Source organism: Astyanax mexicanus, chromosome 19 (assembly GCF_023375975.1).
Source record: "Astyanax mexicanus isolate ESR-SI-001 chromosome 19, AstMex3_surface, whole genome shotgun sequence".
NCBI classification, from domain to species: Eukaryota; Metazoa; Chordata; class Actinopteri; order Characiformes; family Acestrorhamphidae; genus Astyanax; species Astyanax mexicanus.
The window spans coordinates 15,428,065-15,450,150 of record NC_064426.1 but is presented as its reverse complement, the minus strand read 5'-3'; the positions used below and the strand labels follow the sequence as shown (position 1 = coordinate 15,450,150).

Genomic DNA, 22,086 nt, shown 5'->3' with positions numbered 1-22,086 from the left:
CAGCAGGCTACAGGCCGATAATTCCTCTGAACGGTGAAAGAGCTAGCGCTTAGTGCGGTTAGTGGCGAAGGCTGCTCCAACCTCGGTGCTGGAGAACTAAACTGAAATTCCTGTATAAAGCTGTACCTCAGTGGAGTGGCTATACTGCTCCTTACAACCTGACTGATAAAAATCATACATAAGGAGTAGGGGTGTGAATCTCTCAGTGTCTGGCGATGCGATTCGATTCCGATTTTCGATTCTGGAACGATTTTTCAAATCAAATGGCCTATAAATTTTGTTTAAATTATGTGAGAAGATAAAAAGATGAAAGGACAATGTAAACAAATAGAACATGTATTTAAAACAATAACATTAGCGCTTTTTAAACTGTACCGCGGCGCTTTTTAAACTGTGCCGCGGAGCTTTTTAAACTGTGCCGCGGAGCTTTTTAAACTGTGCCGCGGAGCTTTTTAAACTGTGCCGCGGAGCTTTTTAAACTGTGCCGCGGAGCTTTTTAAACTGTGCCGCGGAGCTTTTTAAACTGTGCCGCGGAGCTTTTTAAACTGTGCCGCGGAGCTTTTTAAACTGTGCCGCGGAGCTTTTTAAACTGTACCGCGGAGCTTTTTAAACTGTACCGCGGAGCTTTTTAAACTGTACCACGGAGCTTTTTAAACTGTGCCGCGGAGCTTTTTAAACTGTACCGCAGCGCTTTTTAAACTGTGCCGCGGAGCTTTTTAAACTGTACCGCGGAGCTTTTAAACTGTGCCGCGGAGCTTTTTAACTGTACCGCGGAGCTTTTTAAACTGTACCGCGGAGCTTTTTAAACTGTGCCGCGGAGCTTTTAAACTGTACCGCAGCGCTTTTTAAACTGTACCGCGAAGCTTTTAAACTGTGCCGCGAAGCTTTTAAACTGTGCCGCGGAGCTTTTTAAACTGTACCGCAAAGCTTTTAAACTGTACCGCGGAGCTTTTTAAACTGTACCGCGAAGCTTTTAAACTGTGCCGCGGAGCTTTTTAAACTGTAGCGGGGAGCTTTTTAAACTGTAGCGGGGAGCTTTTTAAACTGTGCCGCGGAGCTTTTTAAACTGTGCCGCGGAGCTCTTTAAACTGTGCCGCGGAGCTTTTTAAACTGTACCGCGGAGCTTTTTAAACTGTACCGCGGAGCTTTTTAAACTGTACCGCGGAGCTTTTTAAACTGTACCGCGGAGCTTTTTAAACTGTGCCGCGGAGCTTTTTAAACTGTACCGCAGCGCTTTTTAAACTGTGCCGCGGAGCTTTTTAAACTGTACCGCGAAGCTTTTAAACTGTGCCGCGGAGCTTTTTAACTGTACCGCGGAGCTTTTTAAACTGTACCGCGGAGCTTTTTAAACTGTGCCGCGGAGCTTTTAAACTGTACCGCAGCGCTTTTTAAACTGTGCCGCGGAGCTTTTTAAACTGTACCGCGAAGCTTTTAAACTGTGCCGCGGAGCTTTTTAAACTGTACCGCAAAGCTTTTAAACTGTACCGCGGAGCTTTTTAAACTGTACCGCGAAGCTTTTAAACTGTGCCGCGGAGCTTTTTAAACTGTAGCGGGGAGCTTTTTAAACTGTACCGTGGAGCTTTTTAAACTGTGCCGCGGAGCTTTTTAAACTGTAGCGGGGAGCTTTTTAAACTATACCGTGGAGCTTTTTAAACTGTACCGCGGAGCTTTTTAACTTTACCGCGAAGCTTTTTAACTGTACCACGGAGCTCACCTACTGTGGCGCGGAGCTGTTTAACTGGGACAGTAGCTTTACCCAAAAAAATCGTTTTTTTGAAAATGAGAATCGATTCTGAATTGTGCAATGTTAGATTCGCGATTCGAACTCGAATCGATTTTTTCCTGCACCTCTAATAAGGAGCAGCGGATTAAAAGGCGCACAAACGATTTTAGGGAAAATTTAAGTGTGCCTTATAGTGCGAAAAATACAGTAACGGTTACTGAATACTTCAATTAATACAACTTAAATCTTTAATTTACTATGTTAAATGTTAATTTAATTGGTGTTTTTTGTTAGATCAATTGCTACCACTGCTACAATAATTCTACTTTAAATATTATGGTCAGGTGAATAAAACAGATTTGTATTTATTCTTATTTTTATTTTAATTTTAAACAAAATGCAGATTTTAAATACTGAAAGAAATTTAGATAGGGAGAGGAAAATGTTACAGAGTGAATACAATAGTATAAAAATAGTACAGAACACAGCCACACTTTTACACACAATTAGCGACTCAGCGTAGTTAGCTTAGTTTTAAAAACCTCAACATCAAGGCCAGGTAATATAAGAGTTTTTCCACATAAGTTTACCTAAGGTAGCCTGGGCGTAATGTCCACACACTCATGGCGAGTGTCATTGGAGACACACCCAGTATGCAAATGCTGCCTGAAGCCAATAGAAAAGAAGCGAACAATGCAACAGACTAAAGTCAGTTATTACAAGCTGTAATGTTTGAGTAATGTGTGGAAAAATGCAATTTTATGTAAATTAGGCTCAATTTATTTGAGTTTACACAAATTGTGGGTTTACAGTGTATATGACTTTCTTGCCTAATGATATTTCAGCTACTTTAGTCTCTATTATTAAATGCAAAAATACATCACAAGCTAAACTGATTAAATCCCAGGTCCATCAAATTTGTTGCCATACCTGCACTGGTACCCTCCACCCGCTGTTTGTCCACGGCAGCTGCTGCAGGCCGGCGCTGAGCTCGGGGCTCCGGGCAACGTGGAGGAGGAAACTTCTGGAACCTGGGCCTCTGCTCCAAGCGGCTTATGGATACAGCACTGACCGGAGAACTCCCTACAGATCTTCTCCACTGCCTCTCGGACCACCTGGTCCTTAAACTGAAAACAGAAGGGCTCAGTAAGCACTGAGATGACCACCGTAACATGTAAAACATAATGAAAATCAAACAAACAGGGACACTACCTTTTCCATGTATGATGTAAACCAGGCTGGAGGAGTCTTATCCTCCACTTTCCCCCCCTTAATCTCATTAAGCGTCACCTTAAAAACAACAGATTTGTATGTTTGACAGATTTTCAAACAATGTTCAATGCATAATACAATCTAAAGAAAAGGTTAGAAAGTGGCATGCATGATTTTTCGAATTAATTATTTATTTATTTACTTATAATAGCTTTCTAACTAACATCAGTGCATGCCTGCCAACCAATTTTATGAGCTTTAAGGATTTTATAGCTCTGCTCTGTACAACATATGGTAGGCTTGGGTGAAAGTAGCCGCTGTGTTTGGTGTGTGTGTGTGTGTGTGTGTGTGTGTGTGTGTGCCTAAAAGCTATTTCTGTGCACATCTAATAAGAGTTAGCTGGCTATTGTTAAATCTGGAAACGCTACCTTTGACTACCTAACTTTCCACACTGAAATAAAGTAGTTAACATTGGCTAACATTAGCTTAAACATACCCTACTGAAATACAGTAGTTAACATTACCTAACCTAGCTAACATTAGCTAAAAAAAATCACACTGAAATAAAGTATTTAACATTAGCTAACCTACCTAACATTAGCTAAAACATTTAACACTGAAATACAGTAGTTAACATTAGCTAACCTAGCAAACGTTAGCTAAAACATCCCCCATTAAAATGAAGAAGCTAACGTTAGCTAACCTAGCTAACATTAGCTAAAACATTCTCCATTAAAATGAAGAAGCTAACGTTAGCCAACCTAGCTATCGTTAGCTAAAACATTCACCACTGAAATAAAGTAGTTAACATTAGCTAACCTAGCTAACATTAGCTAAAACATTTCCCACTGAAATACAGTAGTTACCATTAGCTAACCTAGCTAACGTTAGCTAAAACATTCCGCACTGAAATAAAGTAGTTAACATTAGCTTTCCTAGCTAACATTAGCTAAAACATTTCACACTGAAATAAAGTAGTTAACATTAGCTACCCTAGCTAACATTAGCTAAAACATTCCCCATTAAAATGAAGAAGTTAACATTAGCCAACCTAGCTAACATTAGCTAAAACATTCACCACTGAAATAAAGTAGTTAACATTAGCTAACCTAGCTAAAATTAGCTAAAACATTCCCCACTGAAATAAAGTAGTTAACATTAGCTAACCTAGCTAGCGTTAGGTAAAACATTTCACACTGAAATAAAGTAGTTAACATTAGCTAACCTAGCTAACATTAGCTAAAACATTCACCACTGAAATAAAGTAGCTAACGTTAGCTAACCTAGGTAATGTTAGCTAAAACATTTCACACTGAAATAAAGTAGTTAACATTAGTTAACCTAGGTAATGTTAGCTAAAACATTTCACACTGAAATATAGATAACATTAGCTAACCTAGCTAGTTAATCACAACATTAAACTGTGGAACATATGCCAGTTTAAACTATAGCTTGCTAGCTACCATTATCTGGTGCTTAGTAAGTGGTGCTCACCACAAAAAAAATACACCACATCCCTTCAGGGGCTATGTACTACCCCAATCCAAGATTAATTCACAATATTTTTTTTTTATTTTGATGAAAAGAACAATAATCAATATTTTCAAACTGTTTTTGAAAGGCTTAGCCTAGCCCTCATAACCAGCCCTCGTTTCTTAAAGCATAATAATTGGTTGCTAAAAATGTTATGGAAACTATATATACAACTATATATATTTTTTTAATTTACCTGAAACAAAAACATTAAAATCAAAATAAAGTGCAAAAGTCTATGTGTGACGGATGTGCAAACCATGTGACCTACCAGATTTTCAAAATCTTTTAATAATATGTATTTAAATATAAATAACTGAATCAGCATTAGTTTGCCAAAATTTAATAATATTTACATTAGTAGTGTTAGTCACTTTCATGATCAAATCATCACAAATCATGATTAATTTTTTTAAATGCTGGTATTTCCCTGTATTATTGGGAGAGGGACAGTAATTATGGTGTAGTGCAGTTTAGCTCTGGCAAACTAGATCATTTTTACTGTATTATAATATCTCAGGTTAGAGAGAGAGAACAAGAGAGTGCCTCAGAGTCTTCTGCCTACTGCCACTGTGTTGACAATTTAAAGGAAAATGAAGTGTGGATGAAAAAATCTGTATCCATCCAGCGCAACAGCGTGAGTGGCCACAAACATACACTCACAAGTACGACTGTCACGATAATTATGTTACCGACTTAACGTACTATAACACAATCATTTTTGCCGACGTTGATAACCACTGGGTTTCCGCGTTTTAGATTTGTTTACATAAAAATGAACTGCAGCTAAATTTCAGTGAGTTGCGCTCTCTTACTGGCAAAAACTAATCTGTCAACAAGTGACATCTATCAGTCAGGAAATGAGTGTAGTGCACACACAGCTTATGCACCAGTGATGATGCCTCCACACACAGAAGCTAATATGACTTTCTGAATCCTAAACAGCTTTAGGGAAGGTTTAGAGTAGTCCAGTATGGCGTCACATCAATGTCAAAAGTCGGGGCGCAAAAATAACAGGTGAAAAAAATTATACCAGCGTGTTTTAACATTTTGCATGTGTAAATTAACTTTTCGTGAGCACAAATGTGAAACTCGCAAGCAAAAAAAAAGGGAATTGTGTGCGCGCTGAACAGAATATCGCTCTCGAGCTTCATTTTTCTCCTCTCGGGTATTTTTTCCCCTCTCAAATTCACAGTTCTCCTCGCACTACATGCAAATTACCTGCCGCTGCTGTTTTCACTAGAGTGATTTTTTTGCAATCGAGTTTTGAAAGAGGTGGTCTTGACAGTTCAGGGGCAGGGGCAGGGTCGCCTCTCTCTGCGAATACTATTGGCTAATATCTTCAGGGTTTGTGACTGACCGCCTACCTCCACAAGCCGAAGGAGGGCGGAGAAAAAAGTACAGCAGGAGAGTTAGCTAGCTGGCCATGCTAAAATCCAAACAACAGGCTCTAATTTACACACACACAGGTTATTTTTTTCCACCTGTTATTTTTGCGCACCCGACTTTTAACATTGATGTGACGCCATAGTCCAGTCTGGATGGACTTTGTTTTAAAGTTCCATGCCTCCGGTGTGGGAGTATTTTTGCTTTACGGCAAATTAGTGAGGAGAACCGATCTACGCGAATGAGCCGGTATGTTGACTTTTGTTTCAAAACAGTGGCAACGAAAGCTGGCAATACAACTAACCTGAGATTTAACCTCATTTAAAGCACAATACGAATATTGAATATTGTTTACCCAGAGAGATCCTGCCTAAAGCCCACACGCTACACATGTTGGCGTTTCTTGCTCAGAATTTGTCTGACAGTTACATTATGAAATACATTTATAGCAAGAGCTCTGGCCAGCTGAGCCATTTGTCTCTTTGATGATATGGACACTTGTGTTTTTAAGCTCATTTGTGTTTTATAGAATATACATATATGATCAGAAAAAAAAAATCTGCAAGTACATTTGTGTAAATGTTATTTAAACTATTTGTTGTTACTTCATTTTTTAAATTAAAGTCTGTTTAATATTTACTGCAGTTTTCTGAGAACTCACAGAGTCCCAGGGTGGTTGTACTTTATTTGTTTTATTTATTTAGGATATTAAAATATATAAAATATTGGAAGCCCAATGTCTGCTCTTAATGATAAAAAGTTAGTTTAACTGTAAAATGCTGTAATAGTATTATGCTAGTTTATTATTACTGTGAAAAATTGTCTTAAAGCTCCTTTGGGAGCCCAGAAGCATTTTTTGGCTCTTTAAAATGACAATATTATTGCTTATCGCAATAATTTCTGAGGCAGTATATCGTCCTGAAAATTTAGTTATCGTGACAGGCCTACTCACGACAAACAAACTTGGGATGTCATGACAAAAATGAGAGATTAAATGATATGCGTACATTAGAACATGGAACCATACAGCAGATGTTTCCTAACTCAGTGAAGACAGACCCCTAGACAGAACAGTGTCTGCTATCTGTGCTGTTGTGAAAACAGTAGATTAGGAATTCTTACTAAGCCCTCCTCAGGCACAGCAGCTTGGACTTTTCGGCTCACCACCTGCGCCAGAGCTGGGCAGTGCTGCGGAGGGCGGAAGCCTTTTTTGGGTTCTGGGATGGTGCCCGGCTTCACCTGAGCCAAGCTCAGGCCTGGTCCCGGTCCGGGCACTCTGCCTGTGGTCCCCCGGGTTTCATAAACATTCATCTGCAGCCTGTTCCCCTGTCTGGCTGCACTCTGTGGGAAGAACACAAAAAGCAGTAAGCGCTGAGGACGAGGTTTTAGAGGGCAAATCTATCAAAATATACAAAACTAAATATTCTTTATTTGGATATTACTACCATTTTCTCCCAATTTTGAACAGCCATTTACTCTATCCACTCATTAGGACTCCCTCTACCAATAGAGGATGTCAGGAGGAAGACTTCCCATGCCTTCTCCACCACATGTGAGGCTAACCACTACTTTTTCTCAAACTGTCGCTAATGCAGCATCACTGGGCAGCCAGTGTGATTGGAGGAAAGTGCAGTGACCCAGCTCTGATACATCAGCTCACAGATGCCTGTGCTGAACAATATTAGTGGTGTGAGTGATCTGGGGAGAGTGCGCCATCGGCCCAACCCTGAGAAAGCAAGGCCAATTGTGCTCTCTCGGACTCCGGCCGCTGATGACAAGCAGCATGACCAGGGAACTAACCCCCCACCCACCTGATAAAGATTTCATCAATCTTTAGGAGATTATTTAATACATTGCAAATACAGGGCTGGCACAATGAAACTGAAACATCTGGTTTTAGACCCCAATAATTTATTGTCCCGACAGACAGTTCTGGTGGAAATAGAAGAGTTGAGGTGCACATTGAGTTCTCTCGTGATTTGGGCAGTCGTGGTTTTATGTTTTTCGGATACAATCCGGGTTATCACCCAAACATCCCTTTCAGACAGCTTCCTCTTGCATCAACAGTTAATCCTGTTGAATGTGGTTTGTCCTTCTTGGTGGTATGCTGACATTACCCTGGATACTGTGGCTCTTGGTACATCACAAAGACTTGCTGTCTTGGTCACAGGTGCACCAACAATTTGTCCACTTTTGAACTCTGGTATGTCACTCAGAATGTTGTGTGCATTGCAATATTTTGAGCAAAACTGTGATCTTACCCTGCTAATTGAGCCTTCACACTCTGCTCTTACTGGAGCAATGTGCAATTAATGAAGATGGGCCACGAGGCTGCTCCAATTTAGCCATGAAACCTCCCACACTAAAATGAAGATGTTTCAGTTTCATTGTCCAACCCCTGTACATTCAAAATTATTTGTGAGAAAAAAACAATTCTAGAATTTTTTTTTATTTCAAAATAGCTAAGCATTGTAACAAATGACAATAATTACTGTACTACTACTCGATGCAACTGAATTCCCATTCATTATTTTATAACTCCAATGATATATATATATAATTATACACCTCTATATAAGTCAATCATTTAAGAGGTTAAATTAAGGGGTTTTATAAAATGCAAACTGATCATGCTTTAAACTTTTTGGTTTGCCAAGCAAAAAGACTGTCTAATGTAACCCTTATAACAACATCAAAACCAAGCAGATCGAATGTGTTTTACCTTCAGAGCCTCTTCATACTCCACTAAAAAAAAGTAGAAAAATGTGAAATTAATTAATTAATTAATTAAATAGTAAAAAAAAAACAACTAAAGAATAACAAGTGACTTGAACAATTTTCTACACACAGAAGTTCAGTACTCACACTGGCTGTTAACTGACACCTGAAAACAGAATAAAATAGAAATAAAAGTAAGAGATCAGAGAGTCACAGGACAGTGACAATGTTTCAGTATCTGATTCATTGTTATGATGCTTGTTTCCATAAACAGTCTCGTTTACAGCTGAATTCCTTTTGGCAGACTCACCTCCTCATTCTCTTCATCAAAGTACGTCAGCTGTAGACTGCATAAGCCGAACGACCTTTTCACCTGCAGGGAGGAGCAGGAAAATACCTTTACACAACCATGACGCTGCAAAATGCTAAATATGTCCTGGTTTATAAAATGTTGAATGAATGTTCTTCCTTATTGCTTATACAGCCACACATGTCTCTGAAAATTCAGTACCAATGAAAAGTTTAGACACACCTCTTCTCATTCAATGTGTTTTTTTCTTTTTATGATTGTTTACACTGTAAATTTTATTTTGAAGACTACATGATTATTTTGTAAACAAATAGTGTTAAACAAACCGAAATATGTTTTATATACACTCTGGGTTTATAAATGTAGAGTCACGTGGAACAATTTTTTTTCAGCATCTTGAAGGAGTTCCTGGAGGTGCTGAACAATAGTAACTGCTTTTCCTTCACTCTGTGAAGCTCCAGCTCATCCCAAATCACTCATCTCAGCTGGATTTAGGTCAGGGGATTGTGAAACACCTGGCCAAACACTTTTTGTTGACTATGTAATTCCATACGTGTCCATTAATTGTCTATTATTTATCTACAATATATAAAAATTGAATAAAGAAAAAACAAAAAACATTGAATGAGAATTTGTGTCCAAACTTTGACTGTACATATCTTCAAACCAAAGATTACAAAATTAATATCAATATTGATGTGGCCCGCAAGCATGAAGCATCTGGCCCCTGAGGTAGTTTGAACTATAATGAACAATAATGAAAAAATTCAAAATAAAACGCTTCTCTCTTTTTTTCCGGCTGTTTTTGGGCTCCCCATCTCCTTATAAGGTGTTTTTTCCCAGCTGTGTTCCAATTCATTAGCCGGAGCAGCGATAGTGTATTGGACCGATGCCGCGTGAGGAGCGCCGTCTTTATTTATTTCCTTTCTTCTAGGGTTTACCTGCTTTGAGATCAACTGTTCTGCAATTGGGTTCAACAACCCTCTGGGCTGGAGAGCTACTAGTCTGTACCACTTTATCCCATTACACTTCATTTTCTAAAACAGAATGTTTCTTCATGGTCCGCCATGCAATGGCTTTGAAAATATCTGGCCCGTGGCTAAACTTAACTGTCGACCCTTGCGGTAGCGCATTATTATTTTTTTGCAACTTCATTATAGCACCAAGTTTGACCCAAACTTCTGGCAGAAAACCAAAGATGTTCTATCAAGTTAAAGTCAGGAGTCTGTATGGGCCAGTCAAGATCTTCCTCACCAAACTCACTCATCCATGTGCTTATGGACCATGATTTGTGCACTTGTGTGTACTCATGTTGGAAGAAGAACAAGGGGCCATCCCCAAACTGCTACCGCAAAGTTGGGAGCATGAAATTGTCCAAAATCTCTTGGAATTCAAAAGCATTAGGAGTTCTTTTAACTGGATTGGGGGCTAATCCCAACTTCTGAAAAACAAGCCCACACCTTAATCCCCCCTCCACCAAATTTTTACTTGCCATAATGCAGTCAGACATGTATCATTATCTTGACAATAGGGGGGTCACGATTTAGATATTTCATCGAAATCGATCGAAATTATGTCATGGTCTCGAGCATCGAAGTCAAAAAGAGGATCGACGATCCCTCCCGCAACTGGGGCAGCGCGCTGCGCAAATGGGGCAGCGCTACTCAAAGAGCAGCCCTTTCTCCAGAGAATGTGGACATTCAAGAAAAACTTGAAAATATAAAAATAATAGTTGTTTTGTCTAGCCTTAAATATGTTAATAGTTTTGGTACCTTAAGGAGCATCTTTCTCTCAGATAAAGTTAATAATATATCTTTATAAAAAAAAAACTTGTCATTCTCAGGGACAGAAAAGTCTTAAAGTCTTATTTTTTCATGTTTAACTGTTATAGTAGGATAGAGTTCAGTTTCTTAAGGCTCTAATTGTTCTATTATTTTTATTATTTATTTTGTTATGTGCACACTGCTGCTACCAAAAAAAGCCACTAGATGACATTACAAATATATCTTGATTAAATTATTTAAATTTGACCATTAGTGCCTAATGTGGTGTATTACAGATCACTTGTATCACTTTGCATCACTTATATCAAGCCCACCTTTTGAAATAAGATATTGTTAATTTGATGAATCAAACCAGTGAATGACCATAGACTAATCTAAAACTGGCATAGGCCTCGAGAATCGAATCGTGACCCTAAAATTGGAAATAAAATCGAATCGAGGATTTAAAGAATCGTGACACCCCTACCTGTGTGTCCAGTGGCGTGTGCTTTACATTATTGCATCCAAAACTTTGCATTGCGCTTGGAGACATTAGGCTTGGATATAACTGCCTGGCCATGGAAACCCATTCCATGAAGCTCTCTAAAGTTTGGAGGTCTTTAGTCATTGACTGCAGAAAGTTGGTGACCTCTGCATACTATGCTGCCCAGCATCTGCTGACTCTGCTCTGTCATTTTATGTGGCTGACTACTTTGTGTCTGAGATGCTGTCGTTCTCAATCACTTCCACTTTGTTATAATGCTATACTGACAGTTGCTGTGAAATATTTAGTAGTGAGAAATTTCACTGAGCTCCTGAAAGTAACCCATTCTTTCACTAATGATTGTAGAAGCAGTCTGTATACCTAGATGCATGGTTTTATATAAATGTGGACATAAAAATAATTACCTAAATTACCTACACCTAAAGTAAACAATTTCTTTAATTTGTGATGAGAGACTGACAAATCCTCAGAATGCTGATTGGCCTCTCCTCATGCTGATGCGGATGTTACAACTAACGATTTTCAAGCGATTTCACTGTCATGTGTCTTGCTTTGACCCGATTTTGTCAGCGGCGACAAATTGCATGCGTCGGATCCGAATTTCAGTCAAAGATCAGTAATTTGCCATGAGCGACGCCGTCGCCGCGTCCGACGGAAAGACTAGCATGTTAGAATTTTTTGTATTTTATCGCCTAGTTTGACATGCTCCGCAACGTGCTCCCTGACGCTGACCAATAAAAAGACAGAGCGTTCTGTGGCGCACAAATGTAAACATGGAAAAAGAAAGCAGCACAGTGCTCCTGCAGTTCACTGGACCAGAAAAATCTAATAATCATCTAATACCCTACTTCATCCATTAGATATTCTGCTTACAGGCACTGAAACCTAAGTAGCTCCATATTTACCAAATACCTTAAGTTCTCTCTGGAGTACACGAAGCATGTAATGTCCATTTGAGTCACCCAGGAGTGAGCCCACAGTCGCCACCATCAAGGGCTTCTGTAGCCATGATTGTCAGCTTCTATGCTTCTCCCCCGCCATGACCTACGAACTCACGCGAGGACGCGGATGATGATTGGTTGGTGACAAACGTGTAGTATTGCCAGTCCCCCGAGAACGACACAAAACGAAGGTAACTGCTTAATCTGACATAGTAAACATCGTGAGGGACAAAAATGTCGTGTAGTCTGATTTTGGCATTACAGATCGCATCATCTCAATCGTTCAGTATAAGGTGGTAAGGATTGAAAGTTTTAGTCAGTATTTTTCTTGTCCTGGCATTCAGATAAGGTCAACCATGTTTAATATTATGGTAAGCCTTGAGACTTGGCTCACGCCATGTGAACAATGTCAGCCAATAGGAGCCAATAGAAGAAGAGCTACGGGAAGCCGCAAGGCAAGAATATTTTTACATGACTGTTTACAAATTATTTGAAAAATAACACATTTTGCAGTTAATATGCCTTATATGGTTCTTACTTTAATATGTACAGTATTTTAAACACAGGTAGCACTTTAAGGTCATTATATTTATAAGATTATTATTTTTTACACTTCTTTATCTTATTGTGAAGTGTTATTTTTGATCTAAAACAAGTTTAATAAATGCACATTTTGGAAGAATGATATTCTTTATTGCAATAATTCTATCTAAAACAAAGGTTGTAGAAAAAAGGGGGTAATGAACCTTATAGGCAGAGTTGAACACAAAATGTATTCTATTAAAAAATCTCAATAACTAACAGAGTGGCAGAAAAATAAACTGTTGATAGGGACAAAATTTGAGAGTTTCTAATGAATCACAGTATTAAAACACACATTATTTGTAACTTAATATGTAATATGGTTTGTATGTAAACTCCACCAGAAGCATGATGGGAAATAATATAAGAAAGAATCTAGTTGCAGTCTTGCAAACAGTGATCGCCAGTCTGTGACGAGTCTTTAGATGTGAGAGGGTGTCAGACTTTAGTCTGTTAAAAGTCCTTTTAGAGTCATGTAGTCTATGGACAGCATTAGTTGGCAAATGAGGTCTCAGTGTGGGTGGGAGAGAGCGGGAGAGATCTTAAACCCAAGATCGATACTTAGAATAAGCCAATTTGCCCCATATATGCGCAGTTTTAATGCCTTGCATTTTATCTCACAAGAACATCCATTTTTCTGGTTGAGGTGAGCTGAAGCACGAGGAATGGCGGCACTGTGGAAAAGGGGGGGGGTTTCTGTAATTTTCTTCTGTATTTCCACTCACTGCGGCCTGTGTTTATCAAACTAGTACATTTAACACTGTTTTAAGTTGTTTTCCAGTGTTCTTTTTGCTTTTACTTGATTTAATGTAAGACCTGACTGGCTAGAGTTACAGATATTCAGATACATATCAGATATTTTGCGGTACATTTAACAGTTAAACCTGTCACTGGTACTTGGAAATTCGGCTAAAGGGGGTATGTTTCCCTGGAATTTTTTTTGTTTGTTTGTTTTTTTGTGGAAATTATAGTATGTAGCTACTATAACATATAATTTAATGTTAATGGAGTGGACAGAGTACAGTATCTTTCTAACACTTAGCAAGCTAACGTTAGTTTAACTAATGTTAGTAATGTAAATGAAGGAGTAAAGCTTGTTTAAACTCTCCTCAGCAGCTCTCTACAGTAATTTAACTCACCATGGGTAATATAGAAATCAGTGTTTAAACTGTACAAAACTAGCAAAGACAGAATATAGAGTATTGTAGAGTAAAAACTCCTTTAGCCAGATTTCCAAGTACCAGTAACAAGTTAACTGTTAAACGGAATATCTGTATGTTGACATGTAACTGAGTGATTTAATGTGTAAATAGTGAAATTATTATCATGTTCTTTATAAAGCGCTGTTACAAATTTTGATTATTTTGTTCTCAGGGAACACAAGGCTCTTATAACAGGGTAGAAGAGTTCCGCTCAGACCGGTTGTTTTTTCTTTTGAATTTAATAAAGTTTTCTCTATTAACATTATTACTTTTACTTGTTGCTGTCGTCACTATGTTAAGTGAAGTATGCTTATTGAATTTATTGAATTTAATTTTTTCACTTTTATTTGCACATAAATAAGGAATTTATGAAGCATGTTTTGTTTTATGTAACTAAAATGTCAGTATTTACAACCATACAGCGCTGTTGAAAATGATGGCTTACGTAAACATTTGAGTAAAGTGGCCTTTCTAAACCTGTATAGAGATGTGAAGCACTGCATTCATTCCTGAAGGCTTACGCTACCTCCCGGCCGCTGCGCTCCTCCAATGAATGTCGCCTCGCTTTACCAAACAAACATTCACACAAAGCAATCCAGACTGTTCTCATACAGAGTTCCCCAATGGTGGAACAAACTACCTTCCACTACCGGATCAGAAGAATCTCTCACTATCTTTAATAAACTCCTGAAGACAGAGCTCTTCAAAGAACACTTACTATCTGAACACCTCTAGCAAACTAACTACTTCTAACCTCATTTCCTTCTTCCCCTCCTTCACTCCTCCATCCCATTATTTCCTTTGTAATGTAATGTAATGTAATAATGGGAGTTTGAGAGTTAATACATAATTTCATACTCAACCTTCAATTTTTTTTATTGTAACTGAAATTTCCCTAAAGGAATAGATTTTGAATTGAATCGGAACCATGTGAATCAGAATCGAATAGAACCTGGAAATCAGTGGTGATACTCACCCCTAGACCTCACCAGTAGAAAGTACAAATGGAGGGCATGACAAAAAGATAATCGCGACTAATTGACCAAATAATCGGCAGATTAGTCAACTACTAAAATAGTCATTAGCTGCAGCCCTACTGTTTAGATACTTTTTTCTAACAAAAAAAATGGAATTTAGCTTTAATAAAAGCAGATTTTGTAACACTGATAGTTACAAATACCATCCAGCTCAGAGAAATAAGCATCTTTCTTTATAAATTCATTATGCCAACTACTGGTATAGGTCATTTAGAGGCACAAACATAGCTTCATAACTATTGAGCAGAAGCTCTTTGAATCCACATACTTCATATGAGAATCCGTTAAATGATCTGTAAAAATGAAAGGTCAACAATGCCTCTTTTTCTGGTGCAGCTTCTCAGAAGCCGTATTTGGAAAGATTACAACATAAAACCCACAAGGACTGCCAGGTTGAAGTGACTTTCTAAATAAATTACATCAGTCTGCGAGGATGGCAGGAGTTCAGACGTTTGCAAACACAGTGTTTTTTTATTAAATCATTGGCATCAAATGGATTGCTGTCTCCTTTTGCTACAGCCTCTACTCTTCTTGGAAGGTTTCACTTTAGATTTTGGAACATTGCTGTGGATTATTTGATTGTCTTCCACTCTACAAGGTTATATCTGTCACTTCAACTCATTTTAAAAGTACTTTAAGGGGCATCCTCACTCAACACTGTGGGACTTTAAGTTTTTGGGTCAATGCTTTTTATGGAGATTACACAAGCTGTGGTAAATATGCACTTGAATCTTACTGTATATGTGCACAGCTAGACAGCAAGTAATCTGATATTTACACTTAAAATACTAAGTATAAGTGTTGAACATAGAGAAAAAAAAACTGTAATTCATAGACAGTGGCTTGCATTCATAACCCGTGGACTTTTCACATTTTATCACCTTACAAACACAAACTTAAATGTGTTTTATTGAGATTTTAGGTGATAGACCAACACAAAGTAGTAGGTAATTGTAAAGTGGTAAATGGTTTTCAAAATTTTAATCTAGTAAAAACCTGAAAAGTATAAACGTATTTAGCCCCCTTTACTCTGAACCCCCTTAAATAAAATCAGGTGCTATGAACTGCCATCAGAAGTCTTTTGTCTTCAGAAGTCTGTGTGTACTTCAGTCTCAGTATAAATGCACCTGTTTTGAGAACAAACACCATCATGAAGACCAAGGAACTCCCTGACAGGTCAGAAATAAAGTAGCGGAGATGTTTTAAACAGGGCTAGGTTATAAAACTATATTTCAAGCACTGCAAATCTACCAAGACATGGCCGTCCACCCAAACTGACAGATTAAGCAAGGAAAGCACTGGGTAGAAAAGCAGCCAAGAGAACCATGGTCACTCTGGAGGAGCTGCTGAAATCCTGGCGGTATTATCTCATTATTATGACTCAGTATCTAATAATCATGACTTAGTATTCCATAATTACGACTCAGTATCTGTTAATCATGACTTAGTATTTCATAATTATGGCTTAGTATCTTTTATTTATGACTTAGCATCTCAAAATAATGATTTAGTATTTCATAATGATGAATTAGTATCTCTAAATAATGGCTAACTGTTTCAAAATGATGCCATACTGTCTCAAAATTAGGACTTAGTATCTCAAAATAATGTCCAAGGATCTCATAATTATGACTTAGTATCTCATAATTGTGATTTAGTATCTCATAATTATGAAGTAGTATCTCAAAATAATGACTTAGTATCTCAAAATAATGAATTAGTATCTTCAAATAATGACTTAATATCTCATATTTTTGACTTTGTGGCGGAAATGTGCTTCTATAACATACAGGCTAAACAGTTTGGGGTAAAAGCAGGTAAAATACTCAATACAAAAAACAAAGAGGCACAGAGAATAAAATTAGCTAATTCATGTGTATGGACTTGTACAGCCTATAAGAGGCTGTATATCCGTCAAACAGAGACACAATACAATATAAGCTACACAAGGTGTACACAAGATCTCGCGGCAATAATATTAAACGTACAGTAAGAAAACATTAATAAAACCAGGCGGAAACAAAACATTATTTCCTCGCAGTAACCAAACATAGTAAAATGGTCGTCTAACGTCTCCGGATTAAGTGGTCTGAACTGGAGGGCAGCAGGCCTGGACTGTGACCATCAACACAGTCAATATATGAATTTATTGTTGTGAAGGCTTTCATTTTTCACACACACGCCACGCAAACCCCGTTTATCGATCAAAATGCAGAATTAAAGCCGCTGCTGTCGCTGCTGTGAGCTCACCGTGGCCTCCACCGTCTCCCAACTCTTCGTCTCCGAGCCGGACAGCAGAAAACTCTTCGTGTTCCCCCTGAAATTCACCTTCAGGTTGATGTAGAAATCCATGGCGGTTAAACACGGCTATTAAAGCGCTGCATAGATGATTTAGTGCGGGTTATATGTGTAATCCTGATGCTACGGCCTCCAGCTCCCAGCCGTAGCTAATCTGCTCTGTGTGTGTTTACATCAGCGAGGAGGCCACGCCCACCGCGTGACGCGTAAGGAAATAGGTCGGGCGTCAGTGGGGCTGGGCGGGGCTTACTGAATTTATTTTTTTGTTTTATTGAGTCTCTTTACTGCCTTACCTCCAAAAAAAAACTATAAGGAGTTACATTTTCTGTATATATATATACAGCTCTGGAAAAAAAATATGAGAACAGTTTCTGTATCAGTTTCTTTGATTTTGCTATTTATAGGTATATGTTGTTATATTCTATAAACTGCGGACAACATTTCTCGCAAATTCCAAATTAAAAATATTGTCACTTAGAGCATTTATTCGCGGAAAATGAAAAATTCCTCAAATAACAAAAAAGTTTTAATAGTTCAGAAATCAACATTTGGTAGAAAAACCCTGGTTTTTAATCACAGTTTTCATGCTTCTTGTCATGTTCCCCTCCACCAGTCTTACACGCTGCTTTTGGATACATTATAAAACAACTACCTATACACTGCCTGGCCAAAAAAAGTTGTCCCTGTTCTGGGGTTGCTGCAGTTGGTCAGGTCTAGGTTCAGCAACAGTATGTGCTGAAAAAATGAGGTCAGCTGACTACTAGTGGTTCAGGGAGCATGAAATCATTGCATGGATATTTAGCTATGGAATAGTAAGCTATGGAATTCTGTTTTACTTGCTTTCAGAGGCTCCACACCAACAAGGTTTACACACCAAAAAAATCTAAAACATTTTTTCAAGAATATTTTCCAACATCTTATCTTATGTCTTATTTATTACAATTAAACTGATTTTGTGTCTGTGCCTATGTAAATGTAAATTAATCACTCAACCAATACCTGGCTATTTTGGCAGGTTCAATATTTGTACTGTACAGGGAAATGGCGCAAAGGGGATAAAGGGAGGCATCTGACTATTAAATTAAATTAACTACTTTTGTTTTTTTAAGGTTTTTTTTTTGTTTGTTTTTTAATGTTACACAGTAACTCTTATCGTTATCATCTTTATCTTTATTACAATTTATCATGTTTGTCAGTATAATTTTTCAGGTTTTGTAATTTACATTTTTGTTAACTTAAACTACAGTAAGGTTCATTCAGTAACTGCATTAGCGATTGTTGACTAAACCTGACCTGTTTCTGCATCTCGTCGCCTTTATGTGGCCCGCGAGAGCTTGTAAAATCTTAGTGTCTATAATAAATAGGTCAGAAGCGTTCTTTGACCAAAAAATAAATTTCCCACAATGCTTGTCGATTGTATTACCCGCAAAGTTACGGTGTTCTGTCGAATTCTGCTACCTTGTCGAACCGTGCTGCCCCAATGTATATTTAACTGTAAAAATACAAAAGAAGCACTATTCTAGGGCATGTACCCAGTGATATTCCAGTAGATGTACGTTATTAGATTTGGATTGCATAATTCATTGTACCATGGCAAAGTTATAGTAAATATAGCTCATTACAAACTGCTTTTGTATTTATTTATGATAATAAGTGTAATTTTTAGTTTCCATTTACACTTTTGTGCAATGACAGTGCGTCCAGGTCGTTTAATGCATATAAACCCCCCTAAACCCGAGTAATTATACATAAAACTCGAGAAATAATTAAATTGTGTAGGTCGGCGCATGCGCAGTACCTTTGGGAAGCATGTATCGATGGGTAGGAAAATTCGACAGAACACCGGCTTACTGCCACTACACGGCAGTGTAGTCATTGATGTGGAAACCCTGCCGGAGGGAAGGTGTAACTTCGCGGGTGGAATTGAGACATGTTTATCCCATAATATCCAGAAAAAGAAAAGTTGATGCAGACGGACGGCTGTGCTTCAAGGCGAAAGACCGGTATGCATTTTGTGTTACTGACCAAAATAAACGCTTTTAAGAAGAGATATAAATTATGTGTAAATATTTATAAGACAATAGCTGATAAAATCTGTTTTAATGAGGTTAATAAACATCACTGTGACAGCGCTAGTCGCAGTTTCACCTCAGCAAAGGACGAGGAGGTGAATCACTTATCTAACCAGCCTTTACTGATTTCTGCCCCCAATAACCCTTTCAATAACCTCCAATAGCCTTTAATAGTCTCCAGTAGCCTTCAACAGTCTAACCTTGCAGCCGTGGTGTGTTCTAAACTCCGTAGTTATAAACATCCTGAGGTTAGCAGCGCGCTAACTGACCTGTTTATAATGTAATCCGAGCAGTGACTCCGGGATGGCTGCTCTAAACTGCTGCTGTTAGCTGCTTGGGCTGAAATATGAACTGTAGAGAGCTGTATTATCCGGTTAGTGGGGTTATTTTATTTCATACACAGAAGAACTTAAAATTTTAAAAACGCTCCAGACTGGCTCAGCTGAGTCCTGTAGCCCGTGGCTGGGCTGTAGCTCTGACTCAGTAAAGACTGTGGGCTTGTGCTGCTGCAGCTCCCACTAGTGGTTGGATGAGGAAATGCTAAATCTGTCACAGCTCACAATTTTTGATTTTATATTAATTAAGCCTCTTTTCAGTATCAAACGTTTTGATCAAAGTTAATATAACTTGTATTTTATGTCATTTCTATTCACTTGTATAGTTTGGTTCTTGATTGATGGAGTTTTTGGATTTCATGACATGACAAATTAAAAGGATTTATGTTAATAGAGCAACAAGCAAACATTTTTTCCATGCAACTGTAATATTTGATTGAATAAATAATATATTGAGAGTTATTTAACATTAAGGAGTAATTACATTCATTTACATATATTACATTTGGTTACATTTTCTTATATTTATAAGTTACATCTGGCCCTCGGAGGACAGCCAATATGCCAATGTGGCCCTCGGCCAAAATGAGTTTGACACCCCTGCTGTAGGCCTTTTGTCGTGGAACTTCATTTACTGCATTTCTGACTTTCTTATTCAGAGCTCTTATATGTGAAACATATTGCTTTTGGATAGATTTAGGAATCTTACACAATATTCCTTCATTCTCAGTTTAGTGATAGTCCAGCGTTTATTACTAATGTTAGAATAGTTTCTCCTGTTATAAACTAAAGTAGCACACATCAGATATTAATGGCAGATCGACTAAGGGGTCAGTAGTAACATAAACCATTGTGGAATATAGTTATATGTAAAGTGGTGACTGAAATGGAATGCTACAGGAAGTTGTCCTGACCAATGTTAGGCAAGTTTTTAGGTGTTTTCATAGATGAAAAATTTAATTGCAAAAACCATGTATCATTCATATGTAACAAAGAGGCTACGAACATGAGTGTCTTCAGTAGGATAAATGATTTTATATCTCTCTATCCTATGTTAATGTATCCAATTTTTCTTATTATAATTGTGTATGGAAAGCACCTATAGAACAAACCTCAAATACCTTGATAACATGTTTAAACTACAATGACAAAGTTAATTCAGTAACTGCAGAAGTGATTGTTGACTAAACCTGACCAGTGTGTTTCTGCATCTCATCACCTGAAGGGGGCAGCAAATGGATTCAGATCCTTATTTTTAGGGTTGTGTGATGTGATTTAATTTAACTTACTGCTTTTATATTTTGCTCTTATTCAGAGCATCTCCTGTTGCAAAATGTTAGCGTAGCATCTCCTATTGTAAACTAAATGTTAGACTAGCATCTCCTGTTATAAACTAAATGTTAGCCTAGCATCTCCTGTTATAAACTAAATGTTAGCCTTGCATCTCCTGTTATAAACTAAATGTTAGACTAGCATCTCCTGTTATAAACTAAATGTTAGCCTAGCATCTCATGTTGTAAACTAAATGTTAGCCTATCATCTCCTGTTGTAAACTAAATGTTAGCCTAGCATCTCCTGTTATAAACTAAATGTTAGCCTAGCATCTCCTATTGTAAACTAAATGTTAGCCTAGCATCTCCTGTTGTAAACTAAATGTTAGACTAGCATCTCCTGTTATAAACTAAATGTTAGCCTAGCATCTCCTGTTGTAACTAAATGTTAGCCTAGCATCTCCTGTTGTAAACTAAATGTTAGCCTAGCATCTCCTGTTGTAAACTAAATGTTAGCCTAGCATCTCCTGTTGTAAACTAAATGTTAGCTTAGCATCTCCTGTTGTAAACTAAATGTTAGCCTTGCATCTCCTGTTGTAAACTAAATGTTAGCCTAGCATCTCCTATTGTAAACTAAATGTTAGCCTATCATCTCCTGTTGTAAACTAAATGTTAGCCTAGCATCTCCTATTGTAAACTAAATGTTAGCCTATCATCTCCTGTTGTAAACTAAATGTAAGCCTAGCATCTCCTGTTATAAACTAAATGTTAGCCTAGCATCTCCTGTTATAAACTAACCATGAAGTGCCTGACAACTCTGAACCTATAGACATTGGAGCTGAGGTTAGACGGTCCACTAGAGACAGAAAGCCCAGACAGATGTTTACATATCCAACACTAGGTCAGCCCACAGTAGAGTTGTACTCCACAATCAGGTCACTTGTGTCGAGTTGTTTAGCTAGGCATTGGTGGAACATACCCTACTCTGCATCTTATAGTGTACCTGTTACACATCAGTGGAAAAATTGCTTTCTTTTTAGACATGCACCCAATTATTTTGGATGTCTGAATGGGTTTTTGTATCTGAAACATGTGAAACATCCAGTCATATAGTGGGAGCAGTGCCAGGGGGCGGGCGCTCAGATCAAGGTCTCAGATCAAGCTCAGAACTCACACAGAAAACAGTCTCACCGTGTCT

The 22,086-nt window shown here is 38.0% G+C and overlaps 1 protein-coding gene across 1 annotated transcript in view; it reads right to left on the bottom strand.

Annotated features, from left to right (window-relative positions):
* nbr1b (NBR1 autophagy cargo receptor b) overlaps positions 1-17,396 on the bottom strand; it is a 52,098-nt gene extending 34,702 nt beyond the window's left edge. The window contains exons 1-7 of the mRNA XM_022686379.2: positions 17,163-17,396; positions 8,883-8,945; positions 8,720-8,738; positions 8,577-8,599; positions 6,977-7,195; positions 2,936-3,013; positions 2,654-2,850 (exon numbers count right to left, since the gene is read on the bottom strand). Of these exons, the coding sequence (XP_022542100.2) occupies positions 2,654-2,850; positions 2,936-3,013; positions 6,977-7,195; positions 8,577-8,599; positions 8,720-8,738; positions 8,883-8,945; positions 17,163-17,264 (701 nt within the window). The 5' untranslated portion in view covers positions 17,265-17,396. The remainder of the gene's footprint in view (positions 1-2,653; positions 2,851-2,935; positions 3,014-6,976; positions 7,196-8,576; positions 8,600-8,719; positions 8,739-8,882; positions 8,946-17,162) is intronic.
* Positions 17,397-22,086: the final 4,690 nt, after the last annotated feature.